The 16,337-nt window shown below is 53.2% G+C and overlaps 1 protein-coding gene and 1 long non-coding RNA gene across 2 annotated transcripts in view; one reads left to right on the top strand and one right to left on the bottom strand.

Moving 5' to 3' along the window:
* Positions 1 to 4,364: 4,364 nt before the first annotated feature.
* LOC311595177 lies at positions 4,365 to 12,932 on the bottom strand. Its single transcript, XR_014778350.1, has 3 exons — positions 12,728 to 12,932; positions 5,665 to 6,146; positions 4,365 to 4,587 (listed from the first exon to the last, which is right to left on the bottom strand). It is a non-coding gene; the product is annotated as an uncharacterized lncRNA (long non-coding RNA).
* Positions 12,933 to 14,499: 1,567 nt separating this feature from the next.
* CDH4 (cadherin 4) overlaps positions 14,500 to 16,337 on the top strand; it is a 468,514-nt gene continuing 466,676 nt past the window's right edge. The window contains exon 1 of the mRNA XM_084777678.1: positions 14,500 to 14,730. Coding sequence (XP_084633804.1) covers positions 14,674 to 14,730 — 57 coding nt within the window. The 5' untranslated portion in view covers positions 14,500 to 14,673. The remainder of the gene's footprint in view (positions 14,731 to 16,337) is intronic.

Genomic DNA, 16,337 nt, shown 5'->3' with positions numbered 1-16,337 from the left:
CAAGGAAAGCTTTCCACGCTGCAGTCAGGGTGAGAAATGACGGCAGGACCGATCCTAACACTTGGGGCCCAGGAGGATAGCAAGTCTTCCATTTTTCTTTCTCTCAGCCCCTCCCTCCCACCCTCCACCCCATCCTCCTTCTCCTCCTCCTCTTTCTTCTCCCCCCTCCCCTTCTTTGAATGTATTTTATTTAATGTGTAAAGACACTTTGGCATGTATGTAAGTACACCGTGTGTGTGTGTGTGTGTGTGTGTGTGTGTGTGTGTCTGTGTGTGTATGTGTGACCATAAGCAAATCCTACTCTTCTAAAACTAGATTACAGACAGCTGTGAGGCACCAAGTGGGGGTGCTGGGAACTGGACCTTTGTCCCCTGCAAGAGCAGCTAATGCTCTGACCACAGATTTGTCTCTGTAGCCCCTCATTTTTTCTTTTAAGGCCTTATCAATGAGAAGATAAAGGGTATACCCAGCAGCATTGCACCATGTCCTCCAATGTCAGCCCTGTCTTCCAGACTGTGTCGTACGGATTGCCTCACGAGCAACTCAGGTCCTCACCCAGGAGCACCCTGAGCTGCTGAAGCAGGACCACAGACCCCACTCTTCCTCCCTAGCTGCTCCTCTTCCAAGTATAAGATGCTCTGTCTCCTCCAGGAGGATCTGCTCCTTGGTGAGTGTGGTTCAAACAACTGGCTCCACCAAGCCCCTGGCTCTCTCTAGCCTGGCCACACAGAAGACCGGATGATCTACTTGCTGGCTTAGCCAGACTGCAGCATCCAGGGAGGTTCCTCTCTAGAACTTTGCTGAATATACTCAGCTCCCCAGCCATGGGACTGCTGAGAGTTCAGTGTCTAAACTTCCAGGGGCAGGTGACTTTATTCCTACTAGGAGACAGCCTCATGCAGAATGGAGCCAACGCCCCAGTACTCTGATGACCCATTTTTGACCACGTCCCCTGGATGGGGAGGCCTGGTGGCACTCAGAGGAAAGATAGCAGGCTACCAAGAAGAGACTTGATACCCTATGAGCATATACAGGGGGAAGAGGTCCCCCTCAGTCACAGACATAGGGGAGGGGAGTAGGGGGAAAGCGGGAGGGAGGGAGGAATGGGAGAATACAAGGGATGGGATAACAATTGAGATGTAATGTGAATAGATTAATAAAATATTTTTAAAAAGAAGAAGAAGAAGAACCGAAGCCCAGGAGACAAAAGCAAACAATTGCGTGCCCAGATCCAGCCGATTCTGAAGTAAAGGCTTGCCTTCACTTTTTTACCTAAAGCCAGTCCAGATCTTGGCTTTTGAGTTACCTGAGCTAAAATGTATTCTGTTTCTTTACAGAGCCAGGGTAAGTTCAGGTTCGCTGTCTTCTGATTGAAAAGCGCTATACTAATGCTATACCTGAGAGCCTTGGTCAGGACCAGGCAACCCTTCTGACAACTGCTATGGTTCCTTTGCAAGTTCAAGCGCCTGGTTCTAAATTAGTGGTGAGTTTTCGTTGTCATTGTTTTGTGGGCAGTACTCTTGGTTAAAAAGCAACCCCTCCCATTATCAGAGTGCTCGCTGATCTGGTCATGTAGAGGAAAATGTCTTTTAAAATAAAAGTTCAGCCTGGTATGGTGGCTCACACTTATAATCTCAACACTCCAGAGAAAACTGAGGCAGGAGGATTTCCCTGAGCCTGGGGTGAACCCAGGCAGCACTGTGGGCTTCAGGGCCGCTTGGGCTACAGAGTTACAGAGCAATATACTACCTTAAAAAATAATTTTGAAAATTAAATAAAAACACAGAGGCACTGTCCAGCCCTTTGGGGGTCTCTTCTCACAGAGTTCCTGCTCAAATATTTTAGGCTTCCCCTCCCCCCTTATTTCTGCCTGAGTTTTTCCTGGTTTCTCCACAGCTGGCAGAACTGTCCCTTGGAGTCAGCAAACAGGGCAGACCATCAACCTTCTGCCCATGGTGCCTTGTGTTTTCTCACCCTTTGGCCTTGAATAATATGTGTGAATATGCTTGGCTTAGGTTGAACTATTAATTTTATTTGATTTTACATACCAAAGTCAATGGTATTTTGAACACAACAGGAAAATCTATGTCCATGAATATGTATGACTATGTAAATGAACATGCAAATGAGAGCCCCTGAGGCCTTTGGCCTGCATTGAGGACTATACCAGACCTCCAGAAAACAGGAAGGCAGGGCTTAGACTGCAATGAAAAATAGAGATCGGCTCTACCACCTTCCCATCCCCCTGTGCACGATGCCTGATTACAGTAGTGTGGTTTGAAAGCAAAGACCCTGTTTTTATTTACATAACTGTGATTAAGCTTTTTTTGCCTACTTTCTCGTCACGTGAGTGCTTCCAGAGCCTTCCCTCCCTCTGCTAACTCTGAGCTCCCTGCATTCTTTTCTGACTCTCCACCTAGGTGCAGGGCTCTGTGGCCACCTTTTGTGTCCCCTTCGTCTTGATGCGTTATGTTTCATCTCCCTAGTCTCAAGATATTTCCTTACTACCTTTTTATCTCTCCCTTGACCCTTCAAATACCCCAGGCTATTGTTTTTCTGTGAATTTTTTAAGAGTTCTGGGTTTGTCCCACTGTAGTAGGGAAAAAAATTAAAAAAATTTTAAAAACTCAAAAAGCTCCATTTCTGTGGTGACAACGGGAAGACGTTTGCTTTGTGGCCCAGACTGGAAACTACACTGGAGAATGTCCAGATTAACTTGAGAAAAAAGTGTCTATACCAGGTCCCCGGCAGCCTCCACCCAACACCCAGGCTATTCGACCAGCCCACGTGTCAAATGAAGACGGTGTGGTCTAGAAACAGAAAGGAGCATCAGTCGACCTTTAACCAGGAACTCCTGCCATGAACAGCCACGCAGATGACCCCTGGAGACCACGCTAAGTGAAATAAGCCCATTGCTGCCTGATTCTATATGGAGATCCTGCGGGAGGCAGGTCTAGGAGAGTGGAAACTGATTGGTCGAGACAGACTGTGGGAAGCCTAGGCTATGCGAAGTGAACAAGCTTCAGGAACCCACTGTGTGGCTCGGTTCATCTGCCTGGTTTGTGAGTTAACAAACCTCCTCGTGTTGTCATCTGTTCTGATTCCAATATAGCTGCAGTCAGGAAACCCTGGGAGAGCATCTCAGGAAGAAGGGGCAGGGAGGCTGTGAGGCCAGCCAAGGCTGTGTGCACCTGGAGTTCTGTTCTCAGGAGACATTGTTAGAGAGCCCCGCAAAGACACACAGAAGCACACCTCCCTCCTCCCCCTCCCCCGCCGCCGCCCCGCAACCCGCCCCCCCGCCCCCCCCCCTGCTCGGGCCATGTGATGTTAGCTCATATAATCAGATCACTTCCCACTCTGACAACTTGAGATTAGCTTCACAAAGGATGCAGGACTCATTCTGCCTCTTGCTCTCACACCCATTCTTTCTCGCTCCCCCTCTGAGCTCAGCCTACACACAGCCACAGAGCTGCCTGAAGTTAAGAAGTCTGGACTGGGTAGGCGGCCTGTACCCAGGGACACCAGCATGTGCACTCCAGCACAGAGGATCTCTCCTTCACCTTCCACCCTAAACACACTCTCTAGGCAAAAGCAGGACCGGCTCCCTACCCCCCCCCCTGCCCCCACCAAACTTCCTTTTCCTACTGCCTCCACTGCTCAGGGGTTCCTGGGAATGTGACCTTAAAGGGATGACTGAGGTGAGGAGACAGCCCTGAGACACCACATTCCTCAGGCCTGTCCCTCAGACTCCAGTGTCTGGGGATCCAGGACTGACAGGAGGGTCTCTCTGCATTGGTTTCCTCTAAGTCAGTCGACACACATCTGCCATTGGCATTGCTGCTTCCTTGAGTCTGGGATTCTCTCAAGAAGTCAAGGCTAAGCAACCAGCCTCAAAAGGAAAGGGGGGGGGGTGTGAACTATACCTCGATGCCCTATGCACTCATCCATCCGTGAAGGGACCAGAGCACCTCTTCTCTCCCTGGGGTCAAGTTGGATGGAAACACTCCAGACCCCTGGGCCTCATGGGTGCCTCAAACCAAATGGGTTGTGCTGGGCTTTCTCTCCCAGTGCTTCACGGTGCTCCTCAGAACACCAGCTCCCCACCAAAATGGGTAGAGAGGACCTTGTCAAGCCACTAAAGGCCATTATTGCTGAGAACAAAATGTGTTCACCTAGAATGCGAATTCCTGGCTATGATATGCAAATGAGGGAGAAAAAAAATCATAACTGTGCTTGGACACCAAGAAGGGAGAAGACTGACCTGAAGGATGCAAAATATCTTATTTTATTTGTGCTGGTCTGGAGCTGAGGTTCCTGAGTGGAAAAGAAACCAGCATGCTTCTGTTTGTTGGTGACTAAAACAACATCTTATGAAAGATGCTTCCCAGGACTTGCTGGGTCTCAAGGGACTCATAGGGATTTGTGGGGTGCATAGAAGCTCATGGGGATTCACAGAGAGAGGTTCATGGGGATCCCCAGGGGCTCACAGCACAGAGGTGCTCTAAGTAGGTCGCAGGTAGCTTGCTTGCCAGTCAGAACCGCTCACCGCCAATCCATCAGGGGAGGCAGAAAGCAGGAAGCGTGCAGCTAGGAAGGAGGGCGGAGAAGAAAAGACGTCAGTGCTTTATCTGCAGTTCATGTAGGGGGGTAGACAAAGAAACACCTGTCTGTTTGCCCCCCCACCAATTCTATTATAGAATATTAGCCAGCCATGAAAAAGCACTATCAAGCTGTGAGGACATGAAAAAAAAAAAACCTCAACTTCAGACAGCTAAGAGGAGGAAGGCTCCAGAAAGGTCCTACATTCTGATTCCAGACATCCTGGAGAAGGGAACACTGTGGGAGACTTAGAGAGGGCAGAGGTTTCCTGAGTTGGGGAGGAGGCTAGAAGGGAGCAGTAAAGATGCTTAGCCAGGGAGATTCACCTGAGTGGCACCATCAAGCTGGCCACACTGTTCCCATTCACACAAGGGAGCTGTGTTGTAAAGCCCAGATCTCAGGAACGGTGTAGCCATATGTTTATCAACTGCTACAATCTCACTGCAATAGTGGGGGGGGGAGGCTGTTTCACTGGTGGGTGCCCCAGGAACACCTGTGTGAACACTGGGTAGGGGAAGCCAGTCTAATTCCCATACTTCCTGACCAATCTTCCTGTAAACCTAAAGCAACTCTTAAAAAAAAAAAACCTTTAAAAGATTTTAAAATTACATGTATTTATTTTATATGCTTGTGTGCATGTTTGTCGGTCATTGGACAATCTGCAAAAAATCAGTTCTCAACTGCAAGTCCTCGGGGAGCTTTGCCCACTGAGCTACCCTGCCAGGACCCTTTCGATCTGCCTGCCTCTACCTCCTGAGTCCAGGAATTGTATCTTTTACCATACCCAAAATATGTGGTACGGGGGAATGTAACCCAGGACTTTGTACATGCTGGCCAGGCATTCTATGAACTGAGCTCAAGATACAGATAAATTATTGATTTTCCTAAAGTGGGGGAGGGGGTGTCTACTTAGCACGAGGAACAAAGGCAACACTAAGGATGAGAGCTCAGGGACGGGGGATAGACACCTGGCCCTGCTTGGTGTAGCTGCTTGGGCTGGCGAGCTTGCACCAGCACACTGCCTGGATCCTAAAGCCTCTGTCCCACTCTTCAGGGGAGAGGTACCTGTGTTTGGACGCCAGAGCTGGCATGTCTCCTCTGTGCACGAAGGCTGACGCTACGTGGCCGACTTCCGCGTGGAAGAGAGTAAAGACAGGCTGAGTCCAGGGATGTGAATCTGTGGTGTGGCTACCACACGCACACACTGAACCTGAGTCTTCGTCCTGGGCTCAGCTTCTTCACCAGACTGTGAGTGCCCCAGTCAGTCCTTCTGTGGTGTTGAAGTGAGGCCCAGAACTGTGCTCACGAAGGAATATAGGAGATCCCAAAGCGGCAGCATCAGGGACAGGACTCGACCGGACTGGCTCAGTTTACCTGATGCCAACATCTGCTCTTCACCTCTGCCCAGGAGCGCAGCTGTGCTGGACTAAGATGCTGGCTGGTGGCCTTCTCAACAGGTGAGCACCTCTGGTGCCAACACACCCTCACACAGGCTGTGCGCAGCTCCGTCTGCGTCAACTCTGCCTTTCATTCTTTCTTCCTTGGCCCTGCAAAGCGTCCAGAAGAAGTCACGCTTTGTGATGCCCTCTGCTGGGCCCTTTCCAGGAACGAGGAGGGAGGGGATCTTTTCTGCGGTTGAGGAGGGCCTATGGTACCTGCTCACCTTGTCTTCTCCATGCCCAGCTCTCAGCACACTGGTCCAGTGTTTGCTGCCTCCTCCATATGTGACAGTCACCAGTGTTTCTCTCTGTGTCCCTGTCTCTGTCTCTCTCTGTCTCTGTGTGTGTGTGTGTGTGTGTGTGTGTGTGTGTGTGTGTGTGTGTGTGTTGTGCAGCACACAGGAAGGTGCAGATGCCCATGTATGCACATGTGTTAGGAGTCCAGAGGTGACTTCCTCAATCACTTCTCATCTTACCTTTTGAGACGGAGCTTTTAGAAAAGCAACTTAGGGAAGAAGGGATCACTTCCGCTTACAGGTTACAGTCAGCCACTGAGGGAGAGCGGGGCAGGATCTCAAGCAGAGCTTGAACCAGAGACCTTAAGGAGTGCTGCTTGCTGGCTTCTCTGAAGGATCACGCTCAGCTTACTTTCTTAGACAGCCCAGGACCACCTGCCTAGGGGGAGCGCTGCCACAGTGGGATGGGCCCTCAGCATTAATCAAGACAAATCCCCACAGAGACGCCCACAGCCCAGTCTGATCTGGAAACTCCCTCAATGGAGACTTTCAGGTGATTCTAGGTTGTGACAAGTTGACAGTAAAAGCCCTCTGGGATACAAGGTCTTTCACCAAAGCCAGAGCTAACAGATTCTACTAGACTGGCTGGCCAATGTGCCTCCCCAGTGCTGGGACTGCAGATGTGCCCCACCACCGCCAGCTCCTGTGTGCTGGGATGCCGGAGTTCCACCCGAGACCACATTTCTTTCATCTCTTTCATCGTATTGTGCGTCTGTGTTGGCTAGGCTAGTTTTTTGTTTTGTTTTGTTTTTTTGTGGGGGGTTGTTTTGTTTTCCTTTGTGTGAGACAGGGTTTCTCTGTGTAACAGCTCTGCCTGTCCTGGAACTCACTTTGTAGACCAGGCTGTCCTTGAATTCACAGAGATCCACCTGCCTCTGCCTCCTGAGTGCTGGCATTAAATGTGTGCTAGCTAATTTTATGTCAACCTGATACAAGCAGAGTTATCTGAAAGGAATGAATCCCAATTGAGAAAATGCCTCCATAAGATCTGGCTGACAGGTGTTTCTTCTTTCTTTCTTTCTTTCTTTCTTTCTTTCTTTCTTTCTTTCTTTCTTTCTTTTTTAAAGACAGAGTTTCTCTGTGTAGAGTTGGCTGGCCAGAACTCATTCTGTAGACCAGGCTGGCCTCAGACTCACAGAGATCGGCCTGCCTCTTTCTCCCTGAATGCTGGGATGTAGGGCATTTCTTAACTAGTGATTGATGGGGGAGGGCTCAGCCCATTGTGGGTGGGGCCATCCCTGGGCTGGTGGTCCTGGATCCTAAAGGAAAGCAGGCTGAACAAGGCAGTAAGCAGCACCCCTCCATGGCCTCTGCATCAGCTTCTGCCTCCAGGTTCCTGCCCTGGTTGAGTTCCTGTCCTGACTTAGCTTCAGTGAAGAACAGTGCTGTGGAAGTGTAAGCCAAATAAACCCTGTCCTCCCCAAGTTTTTTGATCCTGGTGTTTCATCACAGCAGTAGAAACCCTGACTAAGACAGCATCCTTCTGCCTCTGGGAGGGAGGCTCTCGCTGGAAGGACGGTGTTGTTCCTTCCATGCTGAGGTGCCCGGGACCTCTCCAGGTGGCTCTACTTAGTGTGGGACAGGAGCTGAGTAGGGTACCCACCTGGGCAGGCAGGTCACCTGGGTGGCAGAACCTGGGCTGGGAATACCTGTCCTCAGGGACTCAGCCTCATGTTGCTGCATGGGACTCATGTTTGAGAGAGGACAAGACTGGTCCCCAAGTTCAGCAACAAACCTGCTTATATACAACATGAAAGGGCTCACAACCCGTTGGCTGCTCATAGCTGTGTCCCCAGGTTTTTCTGGGGCTTCAGAAGCCAGGGAGCATCTTGTCAGGGCAGTCCTCATAATTCCAGGCAGACACTTAAACCCGTACAGCCCACTTCCACTCTCTTTCCATTTTCTCCATGTCTGTGTTTTTATGGCCACTCTGTCTGTTCATGTTCCTTGCTTCCCCTCTGGTCTTCCTCCGTTTAAATCTGATATTATCCACTTTACTATTTAATTTCATTTCCTCTCCTTGAACGCCTGTTTTTATAGCCCCCCTCTGCCTCTCCCACCCCCACCCCCACCTCTGGGATCCCATCCCACTCACCCTCTCACTTGCTCTCGTGCTCTCCCTCGGTAGGAGTCCACCCACCCCACCCCTTCAGCCCTGGGTTATGGTTCAGAAAGGTGCAGACACACAGCTCCTCCCCCACTCCAGGCTGCCTTGCTGAGGCCACCCGCCCCCCTTCTCAGCTATTCCTCCAGAGCTCAATCAGATGTGTGTGGAGCACAAGCAAGGAGTGCTGGGGACAGACAGCACCGAACGCTGGCAAGAGATGGCCCCATTGGAGACACTGGAGGCTTGAGAGCCAGCGTGTTTCTGTCTGTGTCTCTCAGACTGGCCAGGGTTCCTCAGACCTTAGGTGGAACTTCATGAAGAGCTGTGGTCAGCAGGGAAGCTGGATAAAGAATGTTGAAGCAACTCCAGAGCCAGTTCAGGTCCCAGGATGGGGGTAGAGGGTGACAATGGAGCGAGGACTTGCCAGAAGCCAGGTGGCACAGCATCGCACAGGCTGTGGAGAAGCTATCAAGAGCCTAAAGGGGCCATCTGCAAACAGACCACTTCAGATCTAGCTTTTCAGCAGATCTCTCAGTCCTGGTGTGCAAAGTATATTGAACATAAAGAAGCTGCAGGAGTTCCGGAACAAACAGAAATATCTCAACTGGCCAGAGAGAGTGCATGGACTTGGAGTGTGTTTTAGAGGGGAATCTAAATGGCAGTGATCTTTTTAAAAAGTGAAAAGTCAATCTTTGACCTACTGAGAGCCTGGGATCTGGGTCACCAAAAGCACTGAATCCAAGAAAGGCACAGCTTTATCCACATGCGGAGATTTTTTTGAGGCTGAATGGGGGGCATCACCACACTCCTGGGAGACAGGGTCCCCGCCCTCATGATGTGTGTGATGCTATCTGTCAGTAACTCCACCCTGACTTCCTCTCCCCCTGCCAAACACTTCTATACACCAGCACAGCAAGTGACTAGACAGATGCCAGGTCATGAGTGAGTGCTGCCACTGGCACCCCCTTTTCTAATAGCAGGCAGTAACCCAACAAGCAAAGCAGCAACAAAACAGGGCGACCGATGACTCAGGTCACAGGAGAGTTGCGTCTGTCCCCGGCTGACCTGTCCACTCTGACAGCTGCTCATTTTGACAGCTTTTTTTTTCCTGATGTTTCCCTTTTGAGTTGTGCATCCTACTTTACAGATGCATTCGACATTCTGTGTCCCTTCCTATGGGCCCAGCAAACACCACAGTGCTGTGGCTAATGGCACGAGAGTGGACTGAGGCATCATGAGGCTCCTCCCCTGCCCCTGCCCCCCCCCCCCCCAAGCTCCTTTGCTAGCTTCAGTCCTTAGTTTCATCCTTGGCAAAATGGAATAATGGGACATGTGTCAGAGTGGCAGACACAGCCAACGTCACTGCAAGTGTCGAAAAGGTGGCATCTTGCCTGCTGGAGGAGTGGGTGGGCATGCTGCGCCCCTTATCATCTATGCTCTTTGAGGGACCAGGGAGCAGATAAACAGATGCCAGCTGTGGTGCAGAGTGAGGGGCAGGTATGATAGCCTTTCCTGCCCCAAGGCTTTCCTGCCCCAAGGGAAAGAGCAATGGGAGCCAGAGGAGGGTGCTGAGGGGCAGAGTGAGGCCTGGCATGGCTTCTGGACTCCTAATCGGCTGTGGTCAGGCTGGATGTGAGGTCAAAGGGGGAAGATGGGGAGCCAGGACTGACCTGCCTTTCCTTTGCCTGCATCGGTCTCTGCACCAGGGGGGACCCTGGCTACCAAGCACCGCGTCCAAGTCCCACTGCTCCTTGTTGCAGAATCTCAGCAAGGAACTGGGTGCCCTGTTACAAGTCTATAACCCTAGCACTGGGGAGGCTGAGGCAGGAGGATTGCCAAAAGTTGGAGGTGAGCGAGAGATCTCTGAAAAGGGGCCACGATGGGCCATCCACATATGCAAGTCTTTTTCCTGTTTGGGACACCACTGGGATTGATTGCACGAGGGCACAATTCCAGGCGTTCACAGGGAGGCTCGGCAGGCTGTAAGTGACAATGGATACTGAAGGGAAAGAGCGGCTGCAATATGAAAAGTCGAACAGTGCAAGGATGCCTCCGCCTTCTTGTTCCCAGGGAAGCTTGGCCAGGCAGGTAAGTGATGCTGCAGTTGCATAAAGAGAACTACTTGTGCTGTTCGCTCTCTCCCTCACTCCCTCTCCAAATCTCTCTTGCTCCTTCCCTTAAGAGCTGTCTGTCCTCTGCGCGAAGAGGCTTTCAGGAGCCGGTAGCAAGGAGATTCCATTCCTTTCCACTCTGCCTCGAAGATTCTCAACAACCCTCCCCCAAGGACCTGGCTTTATTTTTATGAACACATTTTTTTTTTCTAACTCTGCCTTCTTTACAAGACAGCTTTTTCACTTAACACTGAGGTGCCCAAACGATGATGATAAATGCAGGCTGGGGAGATTGGCTCAACCATTAATATGCTTGCCTCAACAGCATGAGGGCCCGAGTCTGGATCCCCAGCACCCACTTAAAAAGACACCTGTGGCAACACGCATCTGTGAAGCCAGCATCCAAGAGAGGAGACAAGAGGAGACTTGGGGCTCACTGTACAGCAGCTCTAGGTTCTGTGAGAGACCTGGGGTATTAACAAGAGGAAAGCAATGGAAGAAGATACAGGAGTCAGCCTCTGGTCTCCACATATATGTGCCCTCTCTCTCTCTCTCTCTCTCTCTCTCTCTCTCTCTCTCTCTCTCTCTCTCACACACACACACACACACACACACACACACACACACACACACGGGGGTGGGGGTGGGGTGAAAACTACAAATACAGGAAAAGTCAGAGGTCTGTGAGCCTTTGACTTGCCAGAAGCTGAACCCCTTGCCAGGAACCCCAGCAGGTGGGTGTATATAAGACTACCCGCTTGCTAACATCAATAGCTTTTTAGGTGCTGAAGTCAGTCAAGCTGATGCCCCCCTCCCCAATGCCTCTTTAAAACTTCTCTTCAGAACAAAAGTGCACCTCCCTCAGGTCCCGACGCCTCAGTGGCTTCCCATCCAGGACCAACAGGCAGTGGCAGAGCCAAGGCCCAGGAAGCAGCCTGGCCTGAGGCTCCTTGGTCCTGGGCTCTCCATGGGAAACAGTGTCTACGGAGCCATTGTCTACGCTTCGGATGTTGGGGAGTGTTGCTGTCCACGAGGGCAGCTGCTAAATGCAGAGGTCCAAGGGTCTAAGATCCTATTGCCTGGACAGCGCTGATGGTGCCAGGCTCTTTCCTTCCTTTGTTTGTATGAAGCAAAGACAGAAGATGAAGAAAAAAGTTTTTCTTATAGATTTAAGTATGAGCTTTAAGAGAGGGAAAGGAGCTTAAGGAAAAGATAATATTGGCTCACCCCTGTAATCCTCACACTCAGGAGGCTGAGGCAGGAGGATTGTTGACAGTTTGAAGTCAACCTGGGCCTTAAAATAGAAAGGAAAGGAAAGAGGGAGCAAGAGAGGGAGGGAAAATGCAGTTTGTTTGTTGCAGAGAGCTTGGGGAATCTGTATGTCTATTAGGGATCTGCCATTACTTCCTGGGTAGATGATAGTGTGAGCGCACCCGTGTGTGCACACGCATGTGTGCCTGCGTGTGCACACATATGTGTGTGAGTAGATCACAGTGCATGTGTGTGTGCCTGTGTGTGTGTGTATGTGTAGATGACAGTGCCTGTGGGGGGGGGGGCGCATGGGCGTGTGTGTGTGTGTGTGTGTGTGTGTGTGTGTGTGTGTGTGTGTGTGTGTGTGTCTCAGAGAGAGTGGATTTCAGTAAGGAGCAGTGGGTAAGGGGCCCAAGAATCCATATTTTTAAGCAAGCTCCCTTGGTCATGTGCCTGGGCAGACTGCAAGAGACAGACTAGGGCAGTAGCTGGGAAGAGCTGCTTTGTGTTTGCCTGTCTCAGCATGCCCTCTCCGCTTTCCTCAGAACAAGCCTGACAGAGCAATGCTCTCTACTGGACTCGCATGGGTTACTGCAACGCTTCTGAGCCATGTTCTTGGAAACGTGGGTTCCTGCAAGATGCCGGAGCTGACTCCTCAAATAAGTAAGTCTGGTGAATTCTGCCCATTCCAGGGGTCCTGGGGCCTGTCTGCTGGCAGCCAGCTTCCAGCTTCTAGACTTCCCTCTGCCTGGCTGTGCAATGGGAACGTTTACAACTGCACCCCTTGGGGGAGATTAATTTACATAGTGTTCCTTCACTCACAGTAGGGCTGGTTGATGCCAGGGTGGCAAGCTCTGTCAGGAATCACAATGCATGTCTCTGACACTTAAGCCTAAACAACAGTAAGATGTCCTAAGGACCCACCTGCTTCCTCAGAACCAAGGCCTGGCCCCAAAAGTTGACATGGCTGTCTGCCAGGAACATAAGCTGCAGAGAGGAGGGGCTCTTTCAGGTGACTGCCTGCTGCTCTGTGCCTAGGCTTCCTGAGAACACAGCGTGGCCCCCATGGTGGCATCTCGATACAACACAGTGAAGAGGAGGGCTGAGCAAACTGTCATCTGGACAGGATGAAGTGTGCTCTGCAGGGAAGCATGTCTTACAGGACGTGTGCACTCGCTTCAGAAGGAGGCGTTCCTGTCTCCTCCTGACTGTACAGTGGGTCTGAGTCTACAGTGTTCGCCCCCCACCCCACCCCCACCCCCTGTCCCTGTGTTCCTGCAAGTAACCCCAGTACGCTCACTGACAAAGCACCATGCTACACTCATGTCTTTCTTTGGTCTTAGGTACCTCTCTCTATCTGGGGTGAGTGTTTCTTTGTCTCCTCAGAAAAGGCCACACCAGAGTCTGAAGACTGCCTAGCCAGCCATGTCAGGTGAGTAGTCTCTCTTGTGCCCTGGCAGGCCAACACTGAGGCAATCTGTAGGACAGGGACAAGCTGGCACAGGCTTGGTGTTCAGACACTTGGCAGTACAGCCAGACCCAGCCTCATAGTTAACCAGACCCTAACTTCCCACCGCATGAGTGCTAGCCAGTAGACCAGCCAACAGCCTAGGGTGCCATCCACCATTGGGGGCCGGCAAGGGGAGGGGGGGAGGCAAGACAGAAAGGACCTCTCTGTCCAAGCTGATTCTGACCTTGGGGTGATTTCACTCACTCCTCTCAAACCACAACTATTTTATTCTAGACACAGATTCCCCCAGAAGGGAGACAAGGAACATTTGAAATATCCGAGCAAACGCACCACTTTTCTCTTACATTGCTTAAGCCAGGGGAGGGATGGGGAGGCCTTCACTCACATTCCAAGCTGCCCTTATTTTTCAACGGGAGCGATATGATTCTTAAAGAAATGCCTGCAGTCAGGGTTGGAAATTGCCCATGCAAAGCAAATGGAGCCGGGCCTGCTCAGGGAGCTGACGGCCTGACAGCCCTGCCTGCTGGAGTTCTTTCCTTCCCAGGGCCTCTGACTTTTTCCCTGCCTTTTCAAGCCTAAGTACATTTTGGCGCACAAACAGGAATGAGAGCAGCGGGGTGGGGGTGGGGTGAGGGGGGTGTGTGAGAGTGGGGGAGGTAGGACCCTCCCAAACCTTGGGGTGCAGCCAGAGCTAGGCTCACATTATAAGGGGTCAGCTGCGCTTTGCCAGCCCCTCCCTTCTCCCTTCTCTTCTGACCTCCCTAGGTATATTCCTGAGCTGCTCTGCAGCCTGGAGGCCATCACAAAGGCCCGTGTCAGGGCACTTAGATGATACAAGGGCTGGGGGGAAGTGTCCACACTGTACGGTGGGCTCTGGAAAGAAGCTGACCTAAGGTCACGTCACGGTGTGATGGCGAAGGGGTCCCACAATCTATAAAGGATGTCTAACTTGGGGACAGGGATCCCAGTACCATCTTCAGTTCACACAGTCTTTGCTCCTAGAGAGCGAGTGTCCTGGGCTGCTTCTACCCAAATGGGGTTCTAGACGTCCTGCGAGTCGGAAGCCAACCGTCCAGCGAGCAACCAGGCCCGCAGGCTGTGAAAGTGGGCACAGAAGCGGCTCCTTTAAGGCCCGCGTCAGGCCCGGCCGGAGGGGCGGGGCCTCGTCAGGGCAGCAGCGCGGCTTCACCTGCAGTTCCGAGCGCGCGGAACAGAGGCGCGGGCGGCTGCGAGGCCGGCGGACGCACCGGCCAGAGGGAGCGCGCCGCCGGCCCACTTGGCCTGGCTCCTGGAGCCCCGGCGGCGAGCGCGGGGAGCAGCAGGGCGGGCGCGGGCGGAGCATTGCCGCGGCGGGGGAAGCCGGGCACCGGGCGAGCGCCGGGGCGGCGCAGCGGGGACGATGACCACGGGCTCGGTGCTGCCGCTGCTGCTGCTCGGGCTCTCGGGCGCGCTCCGGGTAAGTTGCCGCCTTCCCGCTCACGGACGATCCAGCAACGCCTGGGGCTAGCTGGGCTCTCCCGGTCCTCTCATCCCGCCGCCCGGGATCGGAGCCCGGAGCCTCGGGGCGGAGCGGGAGGGACCCGGGGTGCCATCTCGTTGCCCGTTCTGCGCTTCGGGGCCGCACTCCGCAGCTTAGTACTCGCCTCCACTGCCCGGCAGCCCTGAATCCCGAGTTCCAGCCGCGCGCTGGGGTTGGGTCGGCAGCGCCGGGCGCCTGCCCGGGTCCCGTGGGTGCTGCGGAGCGCGGCTTGCGATGGGAGGCGGAGGCGACCAAGGGGCTCAGGCTGTAGCTGAGGTGTCTGAAGGGTCTTCCCTACTTAGAGAGGGACAGGGAAGAGGGTGCGGCAGGAGAATGAAACACTGAGCCCAGGGACACCGGCTGGACACCCGCGCTATCATCCCCGCCCCATCTCTGCACTCTCCCAGCCGGTTCTAGCCCGGAGCTCCGGCTCGCTGCGGGGCCTCTGCGCGGCTTAGCGGCAGCTCCCACGGCGACCCTGGGCGGAGAGCTAGTGGCCCGAACCCCCTCTCGTGGCCGTTCGGTCCGGTGGCCTGCTCTAAGCCACGCCGAGGTAATCTCTGCGATGAACCAGGGCTAGCGACCGCTCGATCTGAGGCCACCGGACCGTTGCTGTGCGCCGGGAACACGCCCCGGGAGGACAGAAACTTTCCCGGCCGACTTTCGCCTCCCGCGGGCTGCAAGTGCATTTCGAAGCTGCAGCCTCCAAGAATCGGACGCGATTCTGAGCTTGGCCCAGGAAAGATCCCCAACGCGGCCCGCCCTCTCCCAGCCTCCTGGATGGGATTCCAAGCCTGAGCTACAGGCTGCGGGCTGCGGGTGGCTTCCCAGCCGAACCCGGGCGGCGCCGTTTCGCGCAGCTGGAGGACTCGGCCGGCAGGGAAGCGCGTTCCGCTCTGGCGGCAGGCATAGCCTAGCCGGCGGGGTGCCGGCTGTGCCTGTGGCTCCCTGAGCTCGCTCACCAGGCACAGGGCGCCTAGAGCTTCTCCTCCATAGCGGACTGGATTAGTGGGGACACCTGCTATCTTTCTTGGTTCCTGGTAGCTTGGGTGGAACCCTCTGCCCACTGCCTTCTCTTCCCTACAAATCTAAACTCCAGAGCAGGAGGGAGCAAGCCCTTCTGGTAGGCGGGGAAGCCCTCTCTCCTGGCTAGGCTTTAAATGGGGCTGCTGGGTACATAAGAGTCCAGGACATTGGGTGGGTGAACTTACACACAACACACACACACACACACACACACACACACACACACACACACACACACACACACACACACACACGGAGCGCCTTGCCCCCTTGCAGCCTAATGGCAGAACTGGTCACTCTATTTGCTCAGCTTGGAAACAAACCTGGAATCACTGAATTTGTCAGCTCCCTTTCTTGGAGCTCCACCCCTGTGGCCTGCAGAGGGAGGCTGCCTCCTTCTCACCTAGCCTAAAGGCAGAACTCTGCAGCCTGGAGAGACAGTTCTTAGCAGATCCTTGGCCCCCGCCCTCCAGGGGTCTGGTTTTGCCTATGGATGGGTAAACCACTGGTAAAGCCTG

This window comes from Acomys minous (assembly GCF_964271855.1).
Source record: "Acomys minous genome assembly, chromosome: 3".
NCBI classification, from domain to species: domain Eukaryota; kingdom Metazoa; phylum Chordata; class Mammalia; order Rodentia; family Muridae; genus Acomys; species Acomys minous.
This window is presented reverse-complemented; position numbering and strand designations above follow the sequence as displayed.